The sequence below is a fragment of the Morone saxatilis genome, unplaced genomic scaffold (assembly GCF_004916995.1).
Source record: "Morone saxatilis isolate NCDOM2014 unplaced genomic scaffold, NCSU_SB_2.0 Contig20, whole genome shotgun sequence".
Taxonomy (NCBI): domain Eukaryota; kingdom Metazoa; phylum Chordata; class Actinopteri; family Moronidae; genus Morone; species Morone saxatilis.
Window position 1 is genome coordinate 10,095,424 of NW_023339763.1, and position 16,364 is coordinate 10,111,787.

The window sequence follows — 16,364 nt, forward strand, 5'->3', positions numbered from 1 at the left end:
TCTGTGGGAAGCTGTGCTGCAGGACGGACGGCAGGGAGATGAAAGCCACTGTGCTGTTGAAGGGATACCTGTTGATAAAAATCTACAACATAAAGAGAAATTTATTTACTCTCATTTAAGCTCAGACACGGCCCTCTTTAATTATTAGTAACGCTCAAAGATACTTTCTGATTCTTTTCATGACAAGAAAAGAAGAGGGTGCTTTCACACCTGTAATTCAGTTCATTTGTTCCAAACTAGAAAATAAATGTTACACATTTCACATTACTTCTTTTGATAATTGCCGTGGGAAGAATGAACATGTAAAATTCTGTCCATTCTGGATTAAAAACTCTCTTCACTGCCTTGTCTCGTCTCCGCTGTGTCACACAGGCTGTGTGTGTATCTCACTCGCTGAGTTAAGTTGCACAGATTTGATTGGTTGAGTAGCATCATGTGAGATGATTCTGGGCCGCTAAACCAGTGCCATAAAGCTGCACTGGTTAAAGTATCTTCTATCACCAGCAGGTCAGTGTTTTTGTGTTGTTTGTTGTTGTTTATTTATATATATATATATATATATAATAATGTCATACATCATATACCCCAGTAAAATGTCAAAAAACGTATGAATAAAAGATATTGCCCATGTTTACATCACAATACCATAAATATTGTGATATTAAAAATTTCAGTGACATTAAGGTTTATACCGGTTTTAATAAGATATGACGCACCTTTTCTTCTCAGTGTCTTCTCATATTAATGGCTAATATAATATTATATATTTTATAATCAGTCAAAGCCAGGAGTCTGAAGTGATGATAATGTCTTTGCTTGATCTATTCATTTCTAATGAACGCACTGTTCAGACAGATAAAGGACTGTTATTGGTTGTTACTTTACTAACCTCAGGCTTTGTGCCTGCACGGTCAGATGACACTCCGAAAGTCAAACTGCTAAACTGTCCAGGAACTACATCCACCACTGAGATTGCAATGGCCGGAGCAACCAGGGTGAAGGAGCCTGGGTAGCCCACCATCCTGTCTCCCACTGCCTCTGTGATGTTGAGGATACTGGACATGAAGACAGAGAAAGAGGGTAAACAGAAAAGTTAAGAACATTCCTTTTGATTTTTGATTCAGTTTTTCAATGCTTACGTGTTAGTAAAAGGTATCAGGTTGCTGTCAGATTCCAGTATGTCCGAGATGATGTTAATTAGAGCTTGGCCCATGTTTGGTAAGACCACACTGAGCCTGACGATGTCCTCCAGCTTGTTGAGAACTGTGACCAGCTCCTGGTAGTTGAGTATGGTGTGGTTATTTAGTAAACCTTGAATCATCTCCACCACGTCAAGAGCGTTCTCTGGAGATGAATTATACAACTTGTGAAATAATGTATTTGGTGGCAATTTTATACAGACCAATCATGGAATAAGTCCTGACTTTTTAACTGGTTCTGTTGTTATTTAAATGTGCAAAACGGAAGGAATCACCATTGTCAATCCATGTTAGATAATCTGAACCATCCTATCACATTAATACACCCCGCTACTGACTTGACTGCATCTGTTCTTAAGCATTTTAAATATGTCATTATGAATTCTTTGGATCGTCAACATTAAGTTTTGAACCTTACATTTGAGATTGAATGTTAGCAACTAAAACTTAACAGAGACAAATGAAGTGAAAAGTGTGTAACAGACCAGCAGTCACTTTGACATGGTCCAGATCAGGAATGGTTTCCACCACTAGAGAACAGTCTTCCAGGTCTGGGACCATCCAGTGGGTGCTGAGGCACAGTTTACTGTCGGTGAGAGGATTGAGGGAAATTACTTTAAAATGTATTTCACAAGCCTAGGTATCTGTTATTCTAATCTAAATGTTTGTTTTTGCTTTCTGGTAAGTTGTCGATATACTACCCCAAGACCTGTTAACTCCACTCATTAGTGATTAATGATTTTACAGCACAGCCTCCTGGAGCTCATGAGCAGCTATCAATAACTATTGTCATGCTGAGTCAACACACAGAGTCCTAAACACATTAAGACAGCCATTTAAATATTTACCAACAGATGTAATCAGTACCCAAGTACGCCTGTGTTTAGTCATGTGTTAAATTCATGTTGACAACCAGCTAAATATATGAACTCTTTTAATGTTTTCTTTGGCATTTTCTTGCTATTATTAATTTAGACATTTCAGTTATTTCAGTTTAAAATGATTCTACCAGCCCTTTGATGATCAAATTAAATATCACATCTTGCAAAGTTGTAAGAAGTAACCCTGCAAATGGATGTAAAACAAGTTTTTTTATTATTATTATTCTGGTTCTTAAGTAAAATATCTGATATGTAACAGCCTTATTTCAGTATATCTTAATTAGAGTAATAGTAGTACTAACAGTAATAATCTTTGGATTATTATTTAAAATGAAATAATATTCAATATTATTATTTAATTGTAATATTCTTTTTGGTTATTCAGACACTGAACTATGCTACATTTGTTTCAATTTCTCCCACATACGAAAGACATCCCAGTTAGGTATCTTACTCGTAATGGTTGATGGCAAATTTTGCATGAATGAACTGTCTGACGCTCACCAGTGTCGGGTGGCGTAGCCGCTCGGGTTTTTTGGGCAAGGGAGTGATGCATTTTCTCCTCCTGAAGTGGCGAGCCACTTAAACAGGCCTTTCCTCGTTTGGTGGGTTTCAGCATTACAGTTAAATATCACTAAAACAGGGTGACAGCAATACAGACGGACAAAAGACTTTTTTAACTTTTAAAAACTAGAATTAAGAATAAAGTCTAGAATTTAATATCAGTTTTTAAAAGTAAAATAATTCAAGCCTTATGCACATATGCGGCTGATCTGTATGTCCTCGGTTGCTGTGGAGATGGATATGGATCCATTGTTATAAGGCACCAGCAGCAGGTATCTTATCTGCTCCACCATTTCCTGTGTGTCTGACGACATGACCTGAACCTGGAAAACACAGCGCTCTCTGCCGATAGTAAAAGAGTTAATTGTAGCAGTAAAAGTCAAGATTGATATGATTGATATATTTGATGTATAAATTAAAGAGATCAATTAAACCATTATGATCCACTCAAATTAGGATGCCGTGTGAAACAGTAAATATGTAAGCAGCCCGTTATACCGGAACTGTTTCATTAGTTGCCTTATTGTGTGTCTTTGACTTTGTGTATTCATTTAACTTCTGTGTCGTTTGTTCTTGATCTGAGTGAAATCTTGTAGAGCTACGTGATCCATACCTCGAAACTCTGTATACGAACACCTGAAAAAGAATTAAAATATTGACACAGCTTTAAAACTGGAGGGGCAGTGTAATTCAGTTCAAGCCAGGACACACAAAAGTTAAACCAATTCCAGGATTTGCATTACAGTTTTTGAGCCATAGTGCAACCAAATGTGAAGTCTATTAATCCAGTGAAATGTATGTCTTGCCACATAGCGTTCAGTAATTTCATTGTCTGCAAATGTCATGCGAATAAACGCATTTCTCTAAATGTATAATTATTCCTTTAGGGATGTTGAATATTGGCGTCAAGCTGCAGAACCCAAAAGAAAACTGCCAAACCCTATCAAACAGCTCAGAAGATTCTCATCATACTTTGTAAGTTCATAAGTTGTGAACGATTTCATATATTCTGACGTGAGAGAATTGTATGTTTACTCACTTCCTCAGAGGCAGAGAGGTTTGACTGCAGGTTAGGATCATGTCTGGAAGTGAGATTAGTCACAAAATCAAATTGTGCATGTTGAGATCAAATATTAATGGAAATAGATGGTGAGTTGATGGTGTGCCAGCTACATCACGTACTGCACCTTTCAGTTTTGGGGAGCAGCTGGAGGTCAAGCACCATTATCATGTCATCAGGTAGACTGGAGTTGAGCTGCGGAGAGTGAGAGGCCACATTTAAGACAGGTAAAGCCACATCTGTGTTACATTCCTAGAACTGAAAGAGCTTTCTATTCTGTCATACCCAGGTGGAAAGAGTCTGTTCTGTGTAACAGTCGCCTGTTATGGAAATATTCACCTCAACCTCGAAATACAGCTCTGCAGACGAGATCAGAATAAACAATGAATACGTTTCCATATGTAGAGTCAAATAAAATCCCCCAATAATTCACACAAAACTGTGATGGAGAGCATTCTGTGAGTGTAAATCATAAGACTGACTAGAGATATTTGCTGGGCTTGTTGCTGTTGCCGCACTGGTAGTGGGACTTGTGGTGGTGCCAGTGGCTGTAATGGATGATGTGGTTTTAGATGTGGTTGTGACTGGAGAGGGCGCTGTCACCGCATCAGTGGGGCTGATGGGGGCAGCGGAGAAACTTTCTGGAAAGAGGAAAAAGATTATTGTGAACAGAATTGTTTTTTCTGCAAAGTTTACATAAACACACACACACATGCCTGGTGTGTGTTTCCTACCAACAGGCGTGCTGTGTATGCTCCCTGCATCAACCACAAGCTGTAGAAGACCACCGGGGTCATTGTAAGGGCATCCAAGGTCCGTGTGCATCTCTTTTTGCACAGCTGCCACATCCAAGCTGGGGACAATGGTTACATGAACCAGACACTTGAACCTACAGGGGAGACATAGTGTTTTTACTTTCCGCCCTTATTGCGGACATGAGTTGTGAGCAGTTCAACTAAAGTGAGTGGTAAGATAAGATCTGTTTATTAACCCCACAAGGGGGATAACAAACAGCAGAAGCATCCATAAAAAACAAACAAACAAAGAAGGAAGAAATAATAAATGCAAGATATAAACGAGAGAATAAAACTAAATATAAAATATGGAATTAGAAACAAACAATATAAACTTTTTCACAATTCCACAAGAAAGAATGATTATTGGTAAAATTCTAATTGCTTTGCTGTCATTTTCCATATTAATACTGCATCTTATAGTTGACTATCTTATATCCTAGTGATTACCAGATTATATCATATTTAGAAAATTGAAATCATAAAAGCACCAGTGTGTAGGATTTAGTGGCATCTAGTGGCATCATTTCAGATTGCAACTCCTTACTTACGAAACTTACTTAACCCTCCCCTTCCAAAGAACCCTAACCCTAACCCCAAAAAAGAGAGAGAACTTAGGTGGTCACGAAACCTGTAAAAAATTTTAATGGCCCTAAGGCCACTGTAGAAACATGGTGGTTCAAAATGGCGGCCTTGTAGAAAGAAAAGGCTCACACTAAGCTGACAAAAACATAACGATTCTTTTTCACAACGCAAGCGGTTATACACAAATAAAAACACAACTATGAATATTAGATTTAATTTCTGCCAATAGATCCTCCTAAATGTTACACACTGGACCTTTTAAACCAAACAGTAAACCTGAACCATGTCACCTGCTATTAGATTGAGCCCACTGCATCTGAAGAATAAAAGACACATAGATTTTAAAGTTATATTAAAAATAGATTATTCTTACAATGGTAAAATGTCCTACATGCTTTAGAGCCTGAGTTAATTCCAATATCAAGGTTTGACTTAAAAATCTGTTTACAATATATTGGATATAGTATTGGTGGACAAATACTATATGTCCACCAGAGAGCACTTCTTGTTACTTAGCGCCCAACGTGTACACCACTACAGCCTTATCAGCAGTAAGCAAATATCTGGTGATTGATCAGGCTTTAATGTGCTTGCTTACCCGCCCGTCTTCATGCACTGTTTTTATAAGGCTGTCGTCCTCTGTAGTGGATCTGCGTAAGAGATCAGAGAAACTCTGTATGTTTATGGTCCTCTGGTTCCCCCTTTCTGTCAAATACTATAAAATAAGGTTTAACTGATGTGGCACAAAATTACATTCATTGGTATTTTATTACAAAATACATTGAGTCGTGTCAGTGTCGTAAACATGAATCTCTTCATACCTGGTTACTTCAAACACAGACACATTGTACAAATAGATGCTGCTCGGCAGAACCTTTCTGAGCTGCAGGAACAACAAACAGCAGAGAGCGTTTACAGCCACAAAATATCACCTGTGCAATATAACACAATCCAACCCAACACCCCTGTAGTTTTTACAGACATTTCCACACACAAAGTGACTGCAAGAATAATCAACATCAGTGTAACATAACACTTTTCAGTCAGTTTGTACAATTGAATTGATAAAATCTTTATATATTTTTTTTACCCAGTGACGTGCGATATCTTTGACTGTGTAGAGCTCAGTGTTGTTCCCATCGTAACGGGTGATGGTAAACATCAGTCTCACTTCGTAAATGGACCACTCTGCCGATCAGCCAGAGAGAATATAAAACACCATTAAGTATATGAACATGTACATTACAGTAACAAATGAAACTTAAACCAATTATATTGTTCACAGTTAAATATTTTTGCCATAATTTTCTACTATAAATCCTAAAAGCATTTTAATTTCATGGCAAACTTTCATTATGATAAAGAAATTACTACAGAGGTAAAATGCGATGATTACAAAGGTTTTCTGTGGCATTTTCTTCAGTGTTTAGCTTGTAGTTTATGACTTAATCAAAGCTAAATATGTCCGAACAAAACCGGAGTTCAAGTGGTTCAGCAGAACGTAATATTGTTGTGAAGAGCAATTCCTAATACTCTGGGTTTAAATGTGTCAGAAATGTTTTATGTAAAAGTTAAACCCGTTTGATCTTTGCATATTTTGATATAAATCGTCAGTTAGATTTTATTTATTACCTTTACTTAAAGGTGTATGTGACAGAATTTCTTACAGACATACATTTCTACACTTACAACAGGAAAATTCAGATTTTGTCGTGACAAGTCAAAGAAATCAGAATCAATAATTGTAATTGTAAAAAAAAAAAAAAGATTAATTAATATTAAAAATGTGAATCACCTGATGGCAATTGTTACTGAAATCAAGAAGACAAGGTTTACCTGTGGGTTCGGCTTAACATTAGTTTTAAAATGAAAATTACAACAGGTTCCAGCTTTGCAGAGAGGAAACAACAACCAGTGATGGATGTTTCCAATCTTAATGGTATTGATCAGAGAATGCGGTCTATATATTGACGGGGTCAGTATTTAATCTGGGGGCTGTGGACATACAACCAAAGGCAGCCACACAGGCTACAGCTTAGGTAGGAAAAAGCTGCAAAACGCTTGATGAAACTGACTGAGTTGAAATGAATCACTGACTGGTTGGTGTATGACCGATGGGGGAAAATATTCAACTTGGTGATACTTGCAGATGCCTCTGGTAAATGTATTGTTCAGAAGATTTGAACCGAAGCATTTTACTTCAAACAGAGAAAAACGTATTTCAGTTTCATTGGCTCACCACACTGCAGGCTGGAATCAGGGCGCGGAGCACAGGTCCCAGTCGTGTCCCAGTCGCCCCCTTCCCACTTCACCAGGTCCCCCTCCGTACATTTAAGTGATGTCACTTCCTGTTTGCTGCGTTCTCGCCCCCATAGCCGAAACAGAGATAATTGTAACAGACCGGTAAATGGAATAATCCTGATATTCCCGTTGACCAGGATGTGTGCTGCACCCAGCGTAAGCGTTCCATTGGGGGCCAGTTTGCAGCACGAGGGGGAAATGGAAGGAGTTGTCTCCACATCGTGAGCTAGGAAGGAAGAAAACAGGGTAGTGTGGCTAAAAGAGGGTCAAATACATTTTATTATCACAGTTTGAACCTGAAACATCAAGAACCCTATAGTTGTCAGTTGCCTCAGAGCCAAAAGAGCACAATGTAAAGACAATGGACTCTTTAATTATCTTTTTTCCAAGTAATTACCACTGAAATGAAAACACATTTTAGCACTGAAAATGTTGGTACATGTTGACTTTTCTAAACTGTTATCTAACCTGCATTCAGTTAGAGTTGTGTGGATCCAATACGATTGCTATTGGTACTATCCTAATACTAACTCCATTAAGCAGATGAGTGATTTGGACATGACCAATCCACATTAAATTCAGCTTCTCAACTTCTCAGTGTCGTTATAAAATTCTTTCCACTATCAGTCATCATTAGTTGGCTACGTAGCACAAAAAAAACCTCGTCTTCCTTGCATGATCTTCATGCTGCTGCTTTGTCTTTTTGTATCCCACCAAGGTGATGGATTTGCCTTAAGTTAAGGCCCAGTGTAAATACTAACCGGGCATGAATAGAATATGGATCTAATGCCCCTCAAAGTGGAATGTATTTTGCAGCTCAAGAACATACAACATAGAAAACAATTATGGTAACAGAGCACCATCAGAATATAAAACATCTCTTGTATCTCTTAAAAAAAAAGCCACCTTATAAAGATCGTAAACTTCTAACCCAGTTAAGTATTATTTAACCCACCTGCCTTGATGTCCACCGAGTTGCCATTGATGTATAGCGCAGGTCTGTCTTTAGTATGTTTCCAGGTCAGACACAGTGAGTACCAGTTTGACACACGAAGGTCGACCAGAGTGGTAGTCCACCTCGTCCCAAACAGCCAGACCACTAAATGACCCCACTTTCCCTCCAAGCCCAGCTCAGGATACTTAAGCTCAGGGTGACGGTACATGAAGGCGGTCCATGATGAGAAAGCCATGACCTAGATATGGTTGATGAAATGTGAAACATAATTAAAGTTTTGAAGGCACCTTAAATACAGTTTCCCTTAAATGTTATATCAGTGTAACTAATGAGTTAGTTGTCCAGTGGCCAAAAGGACATTCTTCATCACTACCTTGAACTTCAGGTTGAAGCAGACAGTGAGCTCATGCAGGGCCGGGATGTAGACCTGAGGCTTTAGGCTCCAGTGGCTGCAGTCGATGGTGAAATCAGCCACGTTCCCCCATAGACTGAGTCCAGAGACTGACAGAAACACAGTATACAGAAGATCATTAACACAGATCACATAGAGCGGAATAGATCTGTAGAGCAGCAGTACATTAAGGCTTAATAGTTGCTGATGATTTTAGGCAAATATTTTACTTAAAGAACCAGTGTGCGGGATTTAGTGGCACTGCGGATTGCATGTTGTCACACTAATCTGTCGATGGACAGATTAATGAAGGATTTCAGCACTAAATTGAATAACTAATTGTTTTCTCTATTTGTTTGTTACTTGTATGTGCTTTCTTAGAATATTGAGTTAGTTGAATTAGTTAGTTGTTAATAATTTTTCAGGAAAAATGGGAATTCCAGTCTATGGAAGCTGGAGATTACAGGCTTTGCTTAACTTCTCATATCTGCTTCATGTGGCTGTTTATCTATTGTATACCATGTTTGTTTTAGATATTCTTGACTTATTTACAACGCAGCAACTTCCTCACAGAACTGTAAAATCAGCCACGCAGATTGTGATGTGAAAACACACACAAAGGTTCCCGAGTCGATTGTCTCATCTAACGCTTGTATAACCATAACTATGAATTCTTACTATATTACCATATTTAAGTATTTTGACGCTATCATTTCAAAATGTATACCTACTTCGCTCCATAGTGGATGCAGGACCGCTCAGCAGAGACAGAGTGATAAACACTTTCAGGAATTTCTGAAGAAAAATCATCACAAATCTGAAAAAGAGTTTTCAGTAGATTCAGTAAGAACCTTTGTGCATTAACTGAATGAGACACAGTGTACAGATATTTAACACAACACAATTATTTTTTTAAAAATCTATTTGAGTTTTACTTTTTAAAACACAATTCAAAGAACTGAAGAAGTACTTACCTGCATGAATACAATAATCCTAAAAACAATAGAGATCTTTAAAGGTAAAACGTGGTCCAGACTCACAACAGCAGCAATAGTTAGTACTGCAAGAGGACCTCAAAGCTCTGAGACGGAGCATAAGATGAACTACAAACCTGTATCTGCAAACAAAGATGGTGTGACTGTGCGTGGAGCGGAGACCAGTGTAGTGTTGCTGTGATTGGTCCACACATCATGTGTGTCTGAACCTGTGTGCAGGTGAAAAAATGAGACTAGTGAGGCATAAAAAGGAGGGAGAGGGAGAAAATGGGCATGTCCATGTTGAATATCATCTTACCAGTCAGTCAATTCAAAAGTAATTGACTCCCACACACATGATTGGTTTTGACAAACATGCACTGCTTTCTGTAAACACTCTGCCTGCACATGTAAAGCTAAAGCTCTCTAATACTCACTTAAAAACGCCACACTGACCTGAAGTAGGTGGTGCCTGTTTATAGCTTTCTGTGTAATGTATCTGTAATCTATGTAAAGCGAGCAACATTGAGAAAAGCCATCAATCTGTCCAATATTTATAGTAAAACTATTATTTTCTTTCAACAGGCTCTAGAAAACGCTTGTTACACTTTATTTTATACATATAGATTCTTTTTAAACTATTAAGTTCCCATTATGACAAGGGGCAGATTCATATAAAAAGGTTGTGTCCCCTCTATCTTAACATGGTTATAATAGAAAATCAAATCAATGAAAACAAAGCGAACACTGAGTTTTATATAAAGTTTATTTAATTTTAGCAATCAAGGCATACACTTAAGCATATATTTCAATTTTGATGTTTAAATTCCCTCTTTCATTGAAGGGAAAATGGTTAAGAAAAGTGCATAAAAGTTTATTTACTTAAAACATACAATAAGCATAGTAATCCTTTGGCAACAAGCAATTACAAATATAGATATCATTTTGGTTATTAAAAAAACAGACACGTTTTGGTCATGTCACCTTTTAAAAACATAAATGCCACTAACATAAGCACTTATTTTTGTGCTAACAAAACATTTAAAACAATCCTAATTCATGTATTTATTTAAAATTTCACCTAACATGCAACATACAAGCATTGATTTCTCAACTTTAAAAAAATACATGGCGCCCTCTAGCTTTATGCTAACACTTTAGCATACATCGTGTTGAATGAAAGTGATGACTCTCAACCATCAGCTCATAAAGAATCTCTTTGCATTGTTGTCCATAACAAAACGGGACCTCTTCAAAATGAAAATGTTTTACATGACCTGTGGAATCATACACAGCCTTGTTACCTCAGTATTGATCGACTTTTAGTATTTCAGGCAAGTAATGCATTCATTAATGTTCAAAACACAATGTTACACCGTCTTTACAAGTGTTTTAGTATAATACTAATAACATAATAATAAGGTGGTTTCTAACTTTTAGTACTAAGCTAGTGATTACCATCAGTCAGCACAGTGTATGTTAGTGTTAGCATACAGCATCAGAGCAAACAACAGTGGACACACATTACATTTTGGTCCCAATGTTTCATCACGTTGTGGGTAATTTCCCAAAAACTCAACAAATATCAAACAGATAATTGAAATGGAGACTCTGGCCTTTAAGTAAAAAGAAAAAGAAAAACATGATGACTATATAAACCGCTGATCAGGTTCCCCATCTCTACTTGTTGCCACAGTCGGCGCAGAGGATGTCGTTCCCCTTGGCTACGAAACGCTTGTTGGTCAGACTGAGGGAGCATTTCTTACAGTTGAAGCAGTATTCATGCCAGGAGCTGCCCTCGTAGTTCACCACGTTCACTCCTTTACCAAAACCTGAGAGAGGAGAGGAGAGTTAGATATCTGTCACATTTTTTTTTCTAACCCCTAACCCTAATCCTTTCCTTTCTTTTCTTCAACTACTGCCTCAGTAGTAGTAAACGTCTTCACCACTCTCACCTAGAAATCCTGCTGAAATGCTTGGATTTCTGTTTTTATCCTGTAAAAGTAGGAAAAGCATCAACACACATTCGGTGCCGGGGTATTTCCGTTCAGGCGTTCCATCCCTTTTATTGACTTTTCGGTCACGGATTGTGCCGAACTTGTGAGGTCAGAAAATATCATGTGACCGCGTCCTTTTGATCCAGTTTTTTGCATTCAGGTGGTTGTCAATGTTTGTTAGCAGCCTAAATATGTTAAATACATGAACACCTACATCTATATTTAAAGTTAATCTGGTACAATCATGATTTTGAAGTCACAGTTATACTACAAACTTAAACTGTTATTGAAGTTTACCCAGTTTATAGTACAGTTTTAATACTTAATGTACACTTTATTGGCCATTTTCAGGAAATCTCTCTTTAGTTTCTATGAGGATGGACTGTCTCATTTCGGGTGGAGTCACAGCTTAATGCTGCTTTCATGTCCTCACATAGTAATGACCAATTTCTGACATGTAAATAGTGTTATTTATATCTACAACGTAGATATTATATATATATTATAATATTTGGTCCTAAATTGGTCTATTTTCATTCCAGCTGTAAAGTTCACTATATCGGCTACTATATCAATAAACTGTGAATTTTTCCCCTCTAAAATCAATATCAGTATTGGTCTCAAAAATCACTTAAGTCTTAGTGCAAAACACTCGTGGTGACGGGTCCTTACAACAAGCTTGCCTTAATAAATGAAGATTGCACGTATTGGAGTGTGTGGATGCCTTTCCTGTAACATTCTTGGCTACATTAGTACTTCTGACTGGCATAAAATATCTTTTAAATATGACTGGAGGGGAAGATATGTGCAGATTTTAGCATTTGTCTGTAACCTGTGATGGGGTTTTGGCAGCCGCTGCATTTCTTTGCCACAGAGCTCTTGTAGCAGTCGACACAGAAGACCTGATCCTGGTGGTTGGTGAAACTCGACCCTGCCAGAGGCTTTGAGCAGGAGCTGCACACAAAACAGTGGCTGTGCCACGGCTGAGCTTGGTAGTTCACTCCTCCAGAGGTTATAGGCTGGAGACAGATGGAAGAGAAGAGCTAAGTGTGTTAACGCTAGAATTACCATATAACATCATTAGCATTAATACGGTTTTGACTAAGTGTTTTCAATGCACAAGAAATAGAGATTGTAAAAGAAATGTTGGTTTGTAATATTGCTACCATCATATTTTAACCTCAATTTATCTTACTTTCTAGTCTCTAGTTAAAAATTACAACTTCGAAACGGTCATCCCCCTTTCAGTTAGTTCATGTTCACCTAGAAGGAATGAGGAAGGTTTGTCTGGTCCCTGTTTAAAAAAGAAAAAAAACTAACCTTTTTGCAGCTGACGCAGTGTTTGGCAAACTTTCTGTCATAGCAGGGGTTGCAGTAAGAATCGTTTCCTTTGGAGAGGAAACTCTCTGATGCTAGTGGCCGTTTACAGCTGCAACAGGTGAAACACTCATCGTGCCACGAGTTCCCTTTGTACTCAACACTCTCTGTGCCTGCGGAAGATGACAGATGGGGAGATATTAGGGCAGAGAAACGGGTAATGAAGTCAACATTAACAACCAAGTGTAAAGCTTTATTTTTGAAATTCTAAACATTTCACTGTTTAAGTGAGTCAACTATGACAGTGGCTGGATGGTGACTTTATGATGAACAGGGCTGTACCTCTCCTCCAATAATTGTATGTAAAGTTCAGTTATTTTGTATTGCATCTGTTTTAAATGCTCTTCCTGGAGAAAGTTTATTCAATGGTAATTTAATCACTTAAATAAGTTAAAACTATGTCAAAATGAAGTTGCTCGTCTTACCAGCCAGTATTGGTTTGTAGCAGCCATGACAGCGTGGCGCATCCTCTCTGGAGCAGCATTTTCCGCACATGATGCGGTCGTCCTTGGTGCTGAAGGGCTGCTTGGCCAGAGGCTTGTAACACTTTGAACAACGGAAACACTCTTCATGCCAGTACCGGCCCTTATGGCTGAGCTCCTGATGGCGGAAGGAACAGGGAAGAGTTTGATGAGAGGCATGTGGAGGGAGGCAAAACTGTCGCAGTGGACCGACCTTTTGAAGAAATGCATAGAAATTGCTGCTAACACGCACCTTTGATTCCACAGGGATGGGTCGGTGGCACTCGGCACAGGAGTTGGCGCAGAACTTGGTGTGGCAGCGGACGCACACCGGCTTGCCTTCGTTGCGGACGAATCTCTTTCCCCCGAGGTCCTCCCGACAGTAGAAACAGTGCGAGCTCTCTGCCATCGTCGCTCTGAAAGACACAGAACAGTTTCGGTCTATAAAATGTCAGGAAATGTTCACAATTTCCCCATGATGGTATCTTTATAGTGCTTGTTTTGTCCACCTGAAATGTATTCTCTTTACATGGACACTATTGGTCACATCTTCAACATTTCTCTACACTGCAGTGAAATGCTGCATTGCCCCCTCCAGTACTGTGCTCGACGTAAATAACAAGAATTAAATATATAAAAAATGCAAAATATCCAATGTAAGATAAAGCTGAACAACTGTGTCACTTGATAGCTGCGTGTACATGTCACTGCATTTTTTACTGGATTTTAGTGTTTGTAACACTAATCAGCTTTTCTCAGTTTCTCAATCTTTCTCACCTAAATATTCCACCACAGAGAGGCAGTGTTGAAACACTAAAGGGGAAGAAAAAGGTTTCAAACAAACCCCTTTGATATTTCCTGCTGCATTTTAGTGATGAGATGCATTTCATTACCCACTCTGACACAAGATGAACAGTGCCTCTCAAATATTTGTTTTGTGTGAAAGCACAGCGACCAGACATACATATCTGTGTTTCTGTGTCCGCCTGTGTGTTTGAATATGTGCGTAACATTCATGTCACAGTGCTCATGTGTGATATGGTCCTCCTAAATCTTATCTCTGCCTGATAAAACGGCTCATACAACTGATAACTTGGACAATAAAGCTGATTTGAGACAGACCAACAACACAAGACTGAGTCCTGCAATCTGATCTACAAACACATTCCTTTTAAATGTGCTGTAAGTAGTTAACAAACCTTAAGTCTGCCAGTAAGACTATAAGTCTTAAATTTCAAAAAACATATTGCATGTGTGTGGGCACAATATTTGGGTAAAAAAATATTCTAAAACATAATCGGTGCTGTTTGTTTTTTAGTAGAAATGACTAAATACTAAAAACAGAATGAGCCTTATTGATATAAAGTTACAGATTTCATGGTAGGTTATTTTTACATGGCCTCTGGCTGTATGTATTCTACCAATTGATGATAATCTGGAAGAAATCTAGGATAACTGAAAAAACCTGCAGCAGATGTCCCAGATGTTGAGTGTATCAACATTAGTCCAAGTCTAGTAGTGTAATGTCATTTACTGAAGTACTAAACTTGATAGTTTACTATAGTATTTTCATATCATGATATGTTATACTTCTAGCCACTTCATTTCAGAGGCAAACATTGAACATTTTACTCTACTACATGTATTTATTTTAGAGGTAATAGTTAAAAATGTTTTCATTCAAAACCAATTAAAAGCTTTTAAAATATGTTGCATTGTGAATTTGACTTTTACTTTTGATACTTCACATAAATTATTCTCATATGGCCAATTTTAAAATGCTTTTTTATTTGTGACAGTATATTTTTTACACTATGGTATTGGTACTTACTTATACTTCTTATTCAATTTAAATTAAGTTCCAAACTGGATAGAAGACTGTGACAAGTCCAACTACGTTTCAAGCATACTTGTGTAACTTTTTTTCTCACACAAATGTCCAAAAATCACTCTAAACCTAAAATACACCACACATAAACTTCCTAAACATAGATCCAAAATCACCACGTTGATCACCATAACTGCGAGCACAGAGCTGTGATTACAGGCTCAGAATGTCAGATGGTAAGTAATGCACAACACGATGGTAAAAAATCATGGCTACACAAACACACAGAAATGTAGAAGAAGAGATGGCTACAGTCCTTTCACTGTCCTTTCACTCTTATTCCCCACATCAAGTTCACGGCGGCCAACTGCGAGGAATTCTCCTGAAGTGCTGCGAGACAGCTGTGTGTCTCTGCGTACGTGTGTCTGCGTACGTGTGTGTGCCTGTGTGTGTGTGTGTGTGTGTGTGTGTGTGTGTGTGTGCCCGCACAGTGAGGTGAACACAATGAAGAATGCTGGTTATGACTAATGTGTGAATGATCTGACAGTTTGAAACTCTTTACACATCACACACACACAACACACACCCCCCCCTCACACACGCAGACCACACACACACACTCCACCTCTTACATGGACCACTCCCTAGCAGGCCAAAACCACAAACTATAGCGTTTGCCCTCCTGGTTGGAGCGGCATGTCGGCACAGATTCATGAGGAAGTTCTGGTTTTGGCACAAGACTGATGTTACCATGAGCATTCGCTGCGTTTACAAACACTCAGATCCTTCCTCTGCTTGTACATTTCCTAAAACGATATCCACTCTAATGCTTTTGGAAGGGACATATGATAAAATCATGTTTGTCACAGGTCGATAGAGGAAGTTGTAGGCGGTCTGTTATGTCCTGTAACATGATCTTTATGTAAGAAAGTTGTTCATGTTTTAAAATACCATCACTGGAAGTTCTTTTTTTAAGTCTACAAACTGTTATGTAAAG

The 16,364-nt window shown here is 38.3% G+C and overlaps 1 protein-coding gene across 1 annotated transcript in view; it reads right to left on the reverse strand.

Moving 5' to 3' along the window:
• Positions 1-10,456: 10,456 nt before the first annotated feature.
• LOC118332036 (four and a half LIM domains protein 1-like) overlaps positions 10,457-16,364 on the reverse strand; it is a 9,707-nt gene continuing 3,799 nt past the window's right edge. Inside the window, exons 2-6 of the mRNA XM_035667165.1 lie at positions 13,793-13,955; positions 13,504-13,678; positions 13,022-13,191; positions 12,534-12,720; positions 10,457-11,536 (exon numbers count right to left, since the gene is read on the reverse strand). Coding sequence (XP_035523058.1) covers positions 11,385-11,536; positions 12,534-12,720; positions 13,022-13,191; positions 13,504-13,678; positions 13,793-13,948 — 840 coding nt within the window. The 5' untranslated portion in view covers positions 13,949-13,955 and the 3' untranslated portion in view covers positions 10,457-11,384. The remainder of the gene's footprint in view (positions 11,537-12,533; positions 12,721-13,021; positions 13,192-13,503; positions 13,679-13,792; positions 13,956-16,364) is intronic.